This window comes from Sander vitreus, chromosome 23 (genome assembly GCF_031162955.1).
Source record: "Sander vitreus isolate 19-12246 chromosome 23, sanVit1, whole genome shotgun sequence".
NCBI classification, from domain to species: domain Eukaryota; kingdom Metazoa; phylum Chordata; class Actinopteri; order Perciformes; family Percidae; genus Sander; species Sander vitreus.
The window spans coordinates 9,585,581-9,599,806 of record NC_135877.1 but is presented as its reverse complement, the minus strand read 5'-3'; the positions used below and the strand labels follow the sequence as shown (position 1 = coordinate 9,599,806).

At 41.5% G+C, this 14,226-nt stretch overlaps 1 protein-coding gene across 1 annotated transcript in view; it reads right to left on the bottom strand.

The window, feature by feature from the left end:
- Positions 1-30: 30 nt before the first annotated feature.
- The window catches only part of ahcyl2b (adenosylhomocysteinase like 2b), a 44,407-nt gene continuing 30,211 nt past the window's right edge, over positions 31-14,226 (bottom strand). Inside the window, exons 3-17 of the mRNA XM_078281332.1 lie at positions 10,473-10,616; positions 9,908-10,008; positions 9,677-9,779; positions 9,490-9,584; positions 8,864-8,970; positions 8,192-8,308; positions 8,010-8,073; positions 7,160-7,248; positions 6,996-7,066; positions 5,927-6,021; positions 5,158-5,256; positions 3,994-4,062; positions 3,767-3,845; positions 2,986-3,106; positions 31-2,785 (exon numbers count right to left, since the gene is read on the bottom strand). Coding sequence (XP_078137458.1) covers positions 2,779-2,785; positions 2,986-3,106; positions 3,767-3,845; positions 3,994-4,062; positions 5,158-5,256; positions 5,927-6,021; positions 6,996-7,066; positions 7,160-7,248; positions 8,010-8,073; positions 8,192-8,308; positions 8,864-8,970; positions 9,490-9,584; positions 9,677-9,779; positions 9,908-10,008; positions 10,473-10,616 — 1,361 coding nt within the window. The 3' untranslated portion in view covers positions 31-2,778. The remainder of the gene's footprint in view (positions 2,786-2,985; positions 3,107-3,766; positions 3,846-3,993; positions 4,063-5,157; positions 5,257-5,926; positions 6,022-6,995; positions 7,067-7,159; positions 7,249-8,009; positions 8,074-8,191; positions 8,309-8,863; positions 8,971-9,489; positions 9,585-9,676; positions 9,780-9,907; positions 10,009-10,472; positions 10,617-14,226) is intronic.

Below are 14,226 nucleotides of genomic sequence, written 5' to 3'. Positions count from 1 at the left end.
AGTCAAATCAAGGAGACGCACACAAGGTGGTTACAATTTCACATCTTTATTCATTAAGATTACAGAATTTAAGTTATTGCTCATCTTCTATCATTATCACTTGCAATATTTAAACAGATTTTTTTTTTCTTTCCTTTATTAGACAATTTAAAACATCTTTGAGAATTTTGCCAGTTTGCACTGTATGAGGATTTACAACAATAAATACAGGAGTGGATTCGTCTTTTACCTTCCTATACTTTTAAAAGGTTGTCATATCTGTATATAGTATGTATATACATATATGATGCTGGTGTCCTTCCCCGTCCACCCGTCTGTTGATCAGTTTACGGCTGACAAAACAAAAAATGGTTTCTCCCCCCCAACTCACAGGCTAGGATCCTGAGGCAGCTGTTAATGAAGCAACCATGGCCTACAAAAAAAGGATGTGTACCATCACAGAAAGACATTTAGACACACACACGTCATCATGGGCATACACTAGACTAGGTTTATGAGAGGTTCCTATGCACCTTTAAAGTTTCAATTTATTTAGACTTTAATTTGCTTTTACCAAATTTAAAAGGAATAGTTTGACATTTCGGGAAATGCCGCTTTTTTTGACTTTCTTTTCGAGACTTGCATGAGAAGATCGATCACACTCTCATGTCCGTCAGTAAATATGTAGCTGGGGATGGCCGCAGGTTAGCTTAGCTTAGCATAAAGACCGGAAGCAGGGGGGAAAAACAGCTAAATGTCAAAATATTCCTTAGACAGACTTTGGTTGGTATCGTATATTATGTAATATTACTCATAATGTCACACAACAATTGCATGAATGTATGCATATTTGCATTCTGAATTTGCCAATGTATTAATTCAACTGGTAAACAAAGTTTTTGTGCTATTTAATCTGGAAAATGATCAAATTTATTTCTTTAAAAAGGTACAGTCAATTTTCAGAGCTGGATATTGAGCTGCCGTTTGTATGTTCAAGCATTTGATCTCTCCTGGAGAGTAGAGCTGGCAGCGTCTCCCAGCAGGTCAGCAGAGAATCTGATTGGTTCAGGTGCAGAGATGGTATAGCACCGGGGTGCACTTGGCTGTCAGGTGAAATGACTGTCAGGATTTTCTAAACGTCCTCCGTCAGCTCAGCTGGGGATGAGCTGCTGAGGATGACGACTGTGCAGCTCATTATACCGCGAGAATCTAAGCCTTCCAGGTAGGGAAGGTGAAAATGAAATATATCAGGGATAGCACGCCAAGTTTGGAGATCTTTACAAAAAGGTGAAAAATCCCTTAACAGGCAAACACACATGCATTTGCAAGGAAGGTAAATGTGCTTCTTGGATAAAAAATAAATAAATTTGATTTTTTTAATTTTTTTTTTAAACAGAACCCACAGAGATCTGTGAGTACCAAAGAGTTGTGGTGTGTATGGTTAAGTACAGTAAATCTTAACAGCACCATACTTTTCAATGAGGACATGATTGAAGATATCTGTTTAAGTACCGGCCAGGCAGCAACTTGCTGCTCATTTGGTATCTCTGTAAATATTTCTTGTCACAGTATTCAAAGTGAGGGTTTAAGTACATTTATTACAATTATCATTAGAACATTTAAATTGCTTATCTTTATAACATATGTTGGGTTTTTTTCTTCCCAAAAGTGATGATATTAGATGGCGCAGGAGAGAAAAAGATAGAAAAATCTTAAATTTCAATATAAATATCTAAATATACAGTATACTCCTTGTAATGATCTGAAAAACCTGCCATGCTTCTAATAAAGTATAAGTCATTCTTGTTAAAAGGAAAAGACAAAATGAAAAGGTTAGCTCTCACTAGCTTGAAATACGTTTCATTACTTCAACACTGGCGCCATGTGAGCCACTGGAAGCTGAGAAAGAAGCAGCCAATGAGATGGTTTCACTGTGGCTTTGAGTGACAGGTAAGAAGAACCAGTTACCATCCAGTAATTCTAAGAAGAAAGTTATGACAAACTACAGGCTGATCTGTAGGGACAGAACGCATAAAAAAAGGTTTAAAAACAGACACAACGGTGAATCTCAATGAAACAGCAAATAAAAGACATGATATGATTGGACCCTGAGATCCCGCCTAACCCCCGCCCACTAGGTCTAGCCCCGCCCTCTCAATATTACACAAGAGAAAAACAAAAACATAATCACACAGGTAGAAAAGAAAAAACAACAACAAAAGGACAGGAAAAAGTGTCCGTCGAAATCTTCAACGGTAATCTTCATTCACACAGATTTGTTTTTTTTTAAATCATTTTTTATATATATATATATATATATATATAGTATATATCTTTTTTTCGCATCCATAATTTCATACTTAATAGTTAAACAATAAAATATCTGGCAATGGGAAAGGAGGATGGAGGATTTACATTTAACTTGACAAACAAATTAGCGTCTAAATAATGGCGGTAAAATGACGAGCGGAAGTAAAACATCTTCCAAGAGAAGATGTCGGGGAGCTAGCTAATGGCAAATGGCGAGTGGCAGGGGCAGCTCCACAGAGTTAGAGTTAATGTCATCATTATTGTTGTAGAATGTGAATAAATAAAACGGCTGCTATTAGCCAAGGGATAGTCACACCCCTCATAGTCACACCCCCTCAGGCTCAGTCAGAGTCCCCCCCCCCCCAAAAAAAAAATATAAAGCAGGTGTGTTGACTGTTCATCCTTCCTTCCTTCTGTCTCCTTCTCCCTCTATGCGTCCATACCATTCTGGTAGTATTTGTATTTCTTCAGGCCAACCCTGACACTGGTTTAATACCTTGAGGAGAAAAAGAGAAAGAACGCAAGTTAGGATGATGCTTTCTGTAAATAAAAAGGTGTTGCTAACAACCTGAAAAACAAATCCTAACCCTATACATGCAGGACTCAAATGTTACGGTTTCTTTCTTTACACGATTATCTCTTGAACCACCGACAGGCCTGTCAAAATAAGAAGAAAATAAGAATGTGTTTCCATACCTATAGTAGTTTGGCTTAAAGGGGCCGTTCTTGTTCAAGCCCAGATACTTGGCCTGCTCATCACTCAGCTCTGTAAGATGTGCGTCAAATGTAGGAAGATGTAGGCTGGCCACATACTCATCTAGAGGGCAAGAGAGAGAGGAGAAGATCAGGCGTCTCTGTTGTTGATTAATCATTCAGATGAGAAAAAGACAGAGGGAGGCTCTAGGATTTACCATCTCTCAATCGCTTTCTTCCTCTTTGTGCTGAACTGCTTTCCTCTCCTCATCCGTCTTCGTGTCTACTTCCTTTCTTTCCTCATCTCAGCCCTTCCTTTCAATGATTCCTTCTTTCTCTCCATAATCTCTCTGTCAGTGGTGCAGCAGTCACTGACAGGGTGACCTACATTTGGCTCCCCGTTTTTCTTCACTATGCATTTGTTCAGCGCTCACCCACCGAGGGAAAGCTAAGAGATGTGACGGGCAACGCTGCAGACATGCTGTGGGCTGTACACACGCACACAACTCATTCAACTGTGAATGATAAGCTATCAGGGAGACCGACTGTGTTGTCTATAGAGATTGATGCCAAATGCCTGCAGCCTCTCCGATGGGGCAAACACAAACTCTCTGTAATCACTTCCTGCTTGGTGGCCACTTAAGTATCAAACAAGGTTATTTTGTATCTCCCTGGCCTCATATCTCGCTGTTTGTGTTCCCCAAAAGGCTTTCATACTTCTGTTTTGTATTCATGCATTCGGCAGTTTTATTCCCTCAACAAATTCTGAACTGACAAATCTTACCCATCTTCTTGGGCAGCAGGTAAACATCCTGTTTGTAGCGTCCCTCTGGGGCATTGTACAGCTCTATCAGAGCCAGCGCCTGGGAAGAGACACACAACAATGTTTTGCCTCAAACTCTTTATAAGTAATAAACAGTAACAAAGTGAGAGCAATGCAGAACATGTAAAATAAAAACCTAAATCATGTACAACAATGTAATTGAGACAGAAACTGATCTGCTGTTTTACCTGGGTGGTGGCGGTGATGGAGAGCACGAAGGTCGGCACAGTGGAACAGCTGAGGTTCAGCAGACGACCCTGTAGAGGAAGACAAAGCAATGCAAGGTTCAGAGTACACAGGACAAGGGAACAAAGTGTCAGGATGTGTAGACTGGGTGAGATGAGGTATGTGTTGAATGTGTTGTGGTATGTGTTGTATGTGTAGAAAAAGAAATCTATTTCAGGTCCTGTACAACTATTTTCAAGAACGTTGCTTTTTGAAATCTTTTCTGCCACTGTTATGCCACTCTGTTTGTTTTCTCTTGTCCTCATTCTGACAGTTACTGCTGTGCAACTTCTATTTACAAAGATTGTTTTGCCCAAAATACTAAACTATTGCTGCTGTCTGAGATGTTGCTTTGCAGTGAGTGAATGTGAGATCCCAAGTGTTGCAGACAATGAGGTAGTTAGTATGTTAAACTGAAACACTGCAGCTCGGAGGGAAGGGGGAACAGAGAAAGGTTGTATTGTTGTTCCAAGATGAAAAGCAGAATGAAAACTGCAAATATTACATTACATGTCATTTAGCTGACGCTTTTATCCGAAGCGACTTACAGTTGCTAAGTATGTCAGAGGTTGCATGCCTCTGGAGCAACTATGGGTTAAGTGTCTTGCTCAGGGACACATTGGTTGATATGTTGGTATCGGTTGGTATCGCAGTGGGAATTGAACCCAGATCTCCCACACCAAAGGCATGTGTCGAATCCACTGCACCATCACCACCCCACCAAATAAGGTTTTAATGTCCAGTGCACGACTCGTCACAACCTCAACCTCTCTCTCTCAATGTCCAGTGCACGACTCGTCACAATCTCTCTCTCTCTCTCTCTCTCTCTCTCTAAACGCCATCTTTTTGGAACACAACTCTATTTTGGAAGAGAGCTGTTGGAACAAAGAGGCAGGAGAGGCGAGGAAGGAGCTGCTGATCTACTGATGTGGTTGAAACCTGCTGGAGATCAAACAGCAGCAGAGACACAGGCATCCATGGGCTGGCAGGTTGTCTGTCTGGCCCTGACAGACTGCTCTCATTCTGTCACGGCTTGTAACAAACACACACACAGTCTCAAACCTGCAGTGTGCATATGCAGGGGTGTGTGTGTGTGTGTGTGTGTGTGTGTGTGTGTGTGTGTGTACCTCAGCCAGCAGCACTATCCTCTTGCCATCTGGCCAGATGACGTGGTCCACCTGAGAGCGCACTCTCTCCCAGGTCAGTTCAGGAGTCCGCAGGCTTGCCTACAGAACGAGCACAACATCACGACCAATCATTTGTTTTTGCTTATTTCTGTTGGGCTGAGCTGTCACACACAGATCATCACGGGCCAGAAGTTGACTCAGTGCGCTTGGTCTTTTCCAGGACTGAAGAACTTTAAGAAGTGAGTCACAACTTCCTCTCATGTCTGAACTACTTCCCTGATTGTGGTCATCTTATAAAAAAAAAATTTTTTTTTAAATTTAAAAATTCCATTCCGCTATTTTTTCTATTCCTAGCACTTCTGTCTCACTGTTGTATGGTCCGGAGAAAACAGTGCACCGTGACCCTTATCTTTGTGCTCTATATTATTGTTGCTATTTATTTCTGTGATTTTATTGTACACTCTGCATTAGCACATGAGTAATAAAAAACCTTAATGTCTTGTTTACTAAGCTGTTCTAACAATGACATAAAAGCAGTGGGGTCATAACCTTTAAGGCATTGTAAAGTAGTAAAATATGTTAATACTTAACTGATTTATCAGCTACACTGCCCAGAGGGGTAAAACTGTGTTTTAGACTCATTGTTATGGTTTGATGGCTTGTTTCTGTATTGCCGATTCTTGATTCTTGTTTTAATCTTCATGTCTCCTGGTTTGTTATTCGTTATTATTTTTGTTACTTCACGAGTTAACACAAGCTGGTAACTGACCACATCGATCTCGGTGTTGGAGTGTCCCATGTTGCAGACAATGCAGCCGTTCTTCATGCGGTCGAGGTATTCTCTCACCACCACGTTCTTATTGCCTGATGGAGGGAGAGAGAGAGAAGAGAAAGAGAAAGAAATATGGAGACAAATGCACAAAGAGCAAGAGGTTAAAACAGTAAGAAAGCAAAAATGTGAAATCAGATAGACACAAAGAAGAGAGAGAGTAGAGTGTTAAGCCACCTACACATGATACGCGATTTTCTCACTGTGCACCGCTAGGTAGGGCGCAGAGCAAAGCTAAGAGAGCAAAGCACAGCGCAGGTATTCGGCATCAAGGGTGGCAAGGAAGCCATTTCCCATTGCTAGGTAACGACATGCTGTTATCTCATTGGTTGTGCTCCGAGGGGTGCGCGATTAGCATTGTTAATTATGTTTGAAAATGTCATTTAGTTTGAGTGCTCCACCTGTCTGCGTAGTGCATCTTTAACAAAATGAGGTAAAGTTACATTTTTGTAAGATGGTATCATGCTGAAGGATGACTTGAATTTAGCTGCAAAGGATATGAAGATACTAACCCTTTCATGTATGATTTATCAGCAGATATTCACAACAAACTTTTTTTTTTAATTTTGCCGCAAGGGCTCCAATGCCCTTGATGGAGCTACCAGTACATGGCCTTATTAGAGCTTTGCTTTTCCTGTTTTATTTATTTTACACCACTTTGCAAAATCTTACACAAATGCCATGCGCCTCCTTTTACATTATTATCCTCTTATTAGCTTTTCTGTTCAATTGCAGTCACCCTTAAGAGAGCCCTCTGCTTCAGGCCTGCCAGCAACATTAGGTAATGAAGCAGAAAGACAAGTAATTCTCTGCTCCAATTAAGTGTTCAGGACAACTCCCGGGCTGCTGAGCCAAGAAGTTGATTAGTGACTGGTAGACGCTGAATGAATGAACACTGACTGAATTGCATGTTCCTTAAACATTTTCAACTTCGCCTGCCAAACATGAATGAGAGATCGTTTCTAATGGAGACAGAGAAAATACAGAGAGAGACAGTGGCTGAACCAACCTGTGCAGGTGATGACGATGTCCACTTGTCTGATGACTTCATTCAGTTTCACCAGCCTGAAGCCGTCCATGCTGTGATTGGGGGAAACAGAACAAAGAACATAAGACTAACGCAATGCCAACCCCGGCAGTGAGGCATCATTTGCTCAACAAGCCGAGTGTTACCAGGCCTGCAGGGCACAGATTGGGTCGATCTCTGTGACGTAGACGATGGAGCCCATTGCTTTGAGAGCAGCACAGCAGCCTTTTCCCACCTGAGGATGATAGACATGAGATATTATCATACAGTAGAACAGTAGGTTTCAACCATTTGTCCATAATTGTTTAGCCGTTGTGACTTCCCCGCTTGCTTTGCTAGTTTTAAAGCACTCTCAATCACAGCAGCAGCAGGTGGTGTTCTGTTGGTCTCTTACTGGTTATTTGTTTATTTTAGCATGCGTTTTATCTTCCCTTATAAAACACAAATGATATATTGTTTTTCGAATTAGATGATTTATTCCAATATTTCCCACATAGCCCCTCATAACTGAAAAAGTACCCCCTTGGGAAACAGGTACCCCTGGTTGGGAATCACTGCTTTAGAGAATACTTGCAATAGCAAATCAACTACAAGTGGTTTAAGGTTTAATTTAATTTTTTATATATTTGGACAAGGAATAGGATAGCAAACCACGTGCCCTCATTTATAATGAACATTTGATCAAAATATGGTACGCAAATAAGTTCTAACAAAAGGTGGCAACAGCAGCTAGCTTCTGCTATAGTCAGTGAGGATTTTCTACATGTGACTGGTTATATTAATTCAGTTGTTTCAAGACAACCTTTTTGTATTTGCTTTGGTGCCTTAAAAAGGGGGGAAATGATCATCTTACTTGTCTTCTAACCTACGTCCCTCCATTTTCACAAGTGGATTTATTTTAGCTTTAATGGGATTTCATCTGACTTGTATTTCACTTATTAGGTCTCTCAGGAAACAAGCATTGTGTACAAGCCTGCATTAAAATGTGGGCCTTACCTCTCCGTATCCGCACACCACCACCTGTTTGCCTCCAAACATGACATCAGTGGTCCTCTTCAGGCTGAGGACAGAAACACAATTATTTCAGGTGGGTGGAATTGCCCTGCAACATTAAATGCACAACAATCATGTTCGGTTTTATAATCCCTAATGAAGTTAAACAGGAGACCGTTTCATACCCGTCTAAGATGGACTCCCTGCAGCAGTAGAGGTTGTCAAACTTCTGCTTAGTCACAGAGTCGTTGACGTTCATGGCTGGAACACACAGCTTTCCTGCCTTGGACAGCTGGTACAACCTACACACAGACACACAGACACACAGACACACACACACACACACACACACACACACACACACACACACACATTAAAACAGATGTTGAAATGTGAGATAGGCTCAGTGACACAAAATAAAATACAACAAAATACATAATTTTTAATGTTAAGTGTTCAGTTTGGAATCACCAGTCATATATCAAGGAAAGACTTAGTTTCATCATACGATAATTTGTTATTATTTATAACTAAAAAATAAACAAATATTAAACTGTTCTACTTAACATTCTACCCTTACAGTATACACAGCAATGCCTTAATTGTGTAGTCACAGTGCACTGTTAATGGTGGTAAGATTTTCACCACTAGATGGCGATGTTACTGCACCAGAAACCGTAGAAACTCTGTGTGTGTGTGTGTGTGTGTGTTTGTGTGTGTGTGTTTGTGTGTGTCTCTTGTATTCTCTCGTTCAAAATACAGAGAAGTGGTTTTAACTGAGGCAACGTAATATTTTACCAACAACATTGCTTAAGACAACTACAAAGGCAAGAGAGGATGAGAGTTGTGAGTCCCACCTGTGCACACCGGTAACACTCTCCTCTACAATGCCCTTAATCTTCTTGAACATATTGGGGTATTTTTTATAGATCCAGTGAGTCAGGTCTCCACCATCATCCAAGATCTGACAGACAATTGGAGACGAAGATGGGGGGAGAGAGAGAGAGAGAGAGAGAGAGAGAGAGAGAGAGAGAGAGAGAGAGAGAGAGAGAGAGAGAGAGTGTGAGGGAGGGAGAGGGAGAGAGAGAGAGAGAGAGAGAGAGAGAGAGAGAGAGAGATTTTCTTAATACCTGAAATTGACTCTTAAACTTGCAGATTTGCAGGGTCAGTTAACAAATTAAACAAAGTGTTTTATCTTAAACATTCAAAAGAAGGAAATCGGTGTAACCACATCTATATCTAAGTCCATGAAAACATTTTAATAACTTATTTCTGCAGTTCTGTCCTGCATGTCTAACAAATGTTACGGTTGAAAAAAAAATGCACGTTTTATTTATTTTTTTAATTGTAAAAAAACAGATTCATTGTATTTAAAAAGATCGAGTTGTCTGGTGAAAACAGCAGCACCGCCACAGGGACTTTAGGATGGGAATAAAAAGAAAAGATGATTAGGTAAGCTTTATTTAGAATGTAGGTGTGCTACCATGTTGGGTTGCCAGCCTTCCACGTTGACACAGCGATCGATGCACCACCAGAAGTCGTCCTCTGACTCACCCTTCCATGCAAACACACTGAAACCTAGAAAGAGACAGGAAGCATGTTACACAGACAGGAAGATTTTATGAAATGAAAGACAAAGAAGAAAAGGGCAGACAAACTTCCAGTCTCACCTCCCTCTGCCAGGGCAGCTGCCACTTCATTCTGGGTGGAGTAGATGTTGCAGGCTGCCCATCTGCACTGAGCCCCCAACGCTGACAGAGTCTCCATCAGCACCTGAGGAGAAGAGGGTCAATGTGGACTTTTTTTGTAGCTGCTGCAGTAAAACGGTCTTATGTGTGGGCTGTGTGTGTGTGTGTGTGTGTGTGTGTGTGTGTGTGTGTGTGTGTTGCATTCCTACTCACAGCAGTCTGGGCAGTGATGTGGGTGCAGCCCACCACCTTGGCACCGGCGAGGGGTTTCTCCCCCTGGGCTCGCTTCCTCAGAGCCATCAGGGCTGGCATCTCTGAAAGAGACGCACAAACCGAACACATACGGGGATTATCAGCTGGATGGTTAAGGAATTCCCATCATTTAATCCTTCTAATACTTCATCACTAATCCATCGACTCATCCAGCTGAAGGAGTTACTGATGCTAAGGGTGTGTGTGTGTGTGTGTGTGTGTGTGTGTGTGAGAGACACAGAGAGAACGTAGCCTGCAGGGTTCAGCTGAGGCTCTCTATGTTCTGCGAGGTAATTAGGGGATGATGTGAATAATGTGTGTTTATGTGTTGGTTCTTAAATGGTGTTCTCACTTGCAGTGGCATGGGACATATGGTCACTCAGCAATGTGGAGGAGGCAGCGCCACACCCCCTTTTACTGCTGTTACAGTTAAAACTTGCACTACATTTGGATGGCAATTTGGCAAACCACTGACTCTTAAGTTTGCCCTTATTTGAAGTGTACGGTGACGGTCGTTTTGGCTTACCTTGCTCTGCGATCTCAATCTCTCTGCGGCCAAAGTCAGCCTGTTTGATGTTTTTGATGCAAAAGTCTCCGTTGCCCTTAGAGTTCTTCTGCTGTTTGTCCCGAGGAGACGTCTCATCGTCAGAGCTGTCCGTGTATGACGCCGCTACAAAAGAAACACGCAAAAAGACGTCAGTATTGTCAGTATCACCCCCCCCACCCCCACCGGAAGGTTTTGTTGCAATATGCCCTGGTCTACACTATGCCTCTCTGCTATCAGAATCGAAGAAGTGCACAGACTGTAATAAATTGTTACAGAAGTCTGCTCGTACTCGAAAAACAAGGATATTCACAATGCAGAAGACTTCTGACCTCCATGACATTCTGACTATGGTCTGTGTTTATGCCCGCCTTTGGCGGTCCACATTAGCAACTAGCGAGGATGCCAATTAAAACAGTAAAACGTGTGTCAACTGAAAGAAAAAAGGCATAAAAGTCTCAGAATTGCTTAAGCAGGATTTCATTGAACTGTTTGGTGGACGACTGCCGACAGTCAAGAGAGGACAACAACACATGGCTCAGCAAAACCTGTGGTCTGAAGGGGATCAATGAAATTGTTAACGCCAATCTGGGGAAGCAGGCATCTTTTTGGAGCAGTTAAAGCACTGATAAGACCATTTTTGTCTGTGACACCCATCGGGCCAGGCCTAAGATGATGCACCCTGACACACAGCAGCCTCAGTGCCACAAAGGCAAAACATCACAGCCTCAATGTCTTTACCAAACTAAGATGAGAGATTAAGGGACTACATGTAATGTTAATGGTTGCCACTAAGCTGCACTGTCGCATCTCAAATCACCCCCATTCAGATCAACACAAAGCAAATCTGTTTGCCATCAGTGCAGACAGGAGAGAAGATGCCCAGGACAGACAGGACCCTTGCCCCGAAATACATTTTTGATCTGCTGCTCCGTTATGAAGCGTCCACACCTCTTACGTTGTCTTGTTTTCAGTTTGTATGCCACCACATATCTGGGGCTTAAAACTTTTCTGTTTGCCACTGCATCTTATTAACTTTAACGTTGTTTCATATCTTGCACTGCACTATAGGCTGCACTGTAATTTCTATTCTACCGTTTAGTCGGTCTTATTCTAGTTCATGTTATTTTAATCTTTTGTTTAACTTTGTTTTAATCCTTTTAAATCTAATTTATGTACGTGTCTTTTTATACTGCCTTGTGTTCTTTTTAGATCTCGTCTTAATGTCTTTATGTTTTATGTATAGCACTTTGAATGAGGCAAGGCAATTGTATTTGTATGCACCTTTCAACAACAAGGCAATTCAGTGTTAAGGTTTTAAAGTGCAGAACAAACAATCGTGCCTTTGGTTTCTTCACTGAGAATAAAGCCTGTACTTTTCCCAACCCAGCTATTTGACTTTGGCAGGCCACAGATTCTGCACGGCACCACATTTAATTGATTATGAAGCTGTCTGCAAAACCCTCTGAAACACTCCAGTCTCTTCACAATATAGGACTGCAGTACAAACACAGCACACGTGTTTTAACACCACAGAATAAAAGAAACCGGTCATAGAGAGGTATCAGTGCACCTCTAGGAGATATAAACAATAGTGTCCACAGTATACAGCCGCATACTTAGTAATGAGATGCCTCCATGTCTGGCACCAGCACTGTGTGGTTCCTGACTGTGCTTCAGGCTGACTCACTACACAGGTGCGGTCCCTCTTGTCTAGAGCAGGAACACTATACCCATTATCTCGCCTACCACCCTTCCAAAATGGCCATGGACCAGTACCAGATAACACTAGGTACCTCACAAGCACTGTAACAATACTGGAGTTAAAGAACATGCTGTACTGTGCCAGGAGGGGAAAGGCTTTAAAAAGGTAATAATCCACGAGTCCACTATTTTCTTTTGAAATCTGCCATCCGTACTGACAGGAAGAAAGGGTGGGAGAGAGTGTGAGCCGAGGAGATCTTAGGGGTCATGAGGGTGGATCTACTGATACTTGCAAAGGATACTGGGACAAAGCCAAAGACATTTGTACTGGTAAACAAAAAGATTTCCACATTCACGCACAAGGATTTTAGATACCGCCAAGAGTTAAAAAGAATATATTCAAACCTCATACTTGGTCTTATTTTTAAAGTATCAGCCACTACCAAGTTATTACAGATTTTTAAATGTAAGGCTTTGTTGTGCATTAAAAGAGTACTCCATCAGTTTAGCTTTGCACTAGCACTGTATAACATTGTCAGACTCACAATAGACTTTTTTTTTTTTTTTTTAAAAAGGGATAAAAATCGATGCAGCATGTGGCAGCCTCTAGCTCACCCAGTAAGAGCATTCGACCCATGTAGGCTTAGTCCTTTGCAGCGGCGCAGGTTCAAATCCGACCTGCTGCCCTTTGCTGCGTGTCATCCCCCCATCCCCCATCTTTCTCCCCCTTTCCTGTCTATCCACTGTCACTATATAATAAAAGGGAAAAAGCCCCCCCCAAAAAATGTATCTTAAACCACAGAGGTCTGGTAAGCTCACTTCTTTCTAACTTGTAGTCTTCAACCCCAACAGAGTCACATCATTTGAGGCAATTTATCAGACTTTGTGCAGCTCCCTCTTGGGCTACAAAAAATGTTACATGTACAGTATTTTCACATATGCAGGAGTACACCTCAAGACCGTTTCCCCTTTGAGTGTAATGCGATGTCATGACAATGATTTTGGTCGTATAAATGTACAACTCTTTACATCTGCATATTTACCAACATGTTAGAATCAGTGAACTCCACAAAAATGTCTTTTTATAACAACAATTAACGCAAACACGTGGATTTTTTATTTTTCTCCTATTTTCTTACAAAATACTGACAAGTTGAAGTTATTACAAGCTGATTCAGAAATGTGTTTCTGCTATGCTTTTACAGACTTGGTCCACCACCTGAAGAGGAACCCTTATTAAACATGATCTAGGCTACACCAAAGTGGTCTTGGGAAAAGTACTACTGGTGTGTTCAGCTTGTCCTCAGTACTGTGGGAACCATCAGTGAAATAAGAGGCACTCTGCTGAGGGAATTATGGGAGAAGACAGGGAATCAGCACAGATGGGGGAGAGAAAAAAAAGAAAGAGCACAAAACAGAGTTCAAAAGGGGAGATAATAGGGTTGCACATGTTTCTGAAAATAACCTGCCAATATTGGCAGCAGTGACACAATTAACTCAATTTACAATTGCTGCTGTTAGATAAGAATCCAACAGCACAGGCAAAAGTGAGCTTGTCAAAGCAAAGAGTAAAATAAATGCAGATTAAGTGCTCCCCTTACTATCTCAGAAAACAATCCCGTTCATTACTTTAGTCATAATCTGGCAGCCTCAGGCTGGAGAGGAAGGTTCTTGGAAGGGCGAGTGTTTTAATGATCTGGTTGCAGGAGGGAGGTGAATAAATGCTGAGGAGAGAAGCGAAGACAAGTGAAGAGAAAGAATGTAGAACACAAGATGTGTGTTTCAGGGGAATTGGAACAAATTCAAATCTCACTTTAGAAAGGATCCCTGCATCGAGTGTGACAATTTTGATGTAGAGCTGAAAAAGCAAGAAAGCTGAATTTTTTATCAAAACATTAAAATATATAAGATTCAAGCAGTAAGACTGGTGCCGTGTGGTTAAACAGGCTCTTGCAGACTACCTGTACATTAATTACATCAAATGTAATGATCAAAACAGGGGCAGACGTTGTTTAGAATATTTTTTATAAAG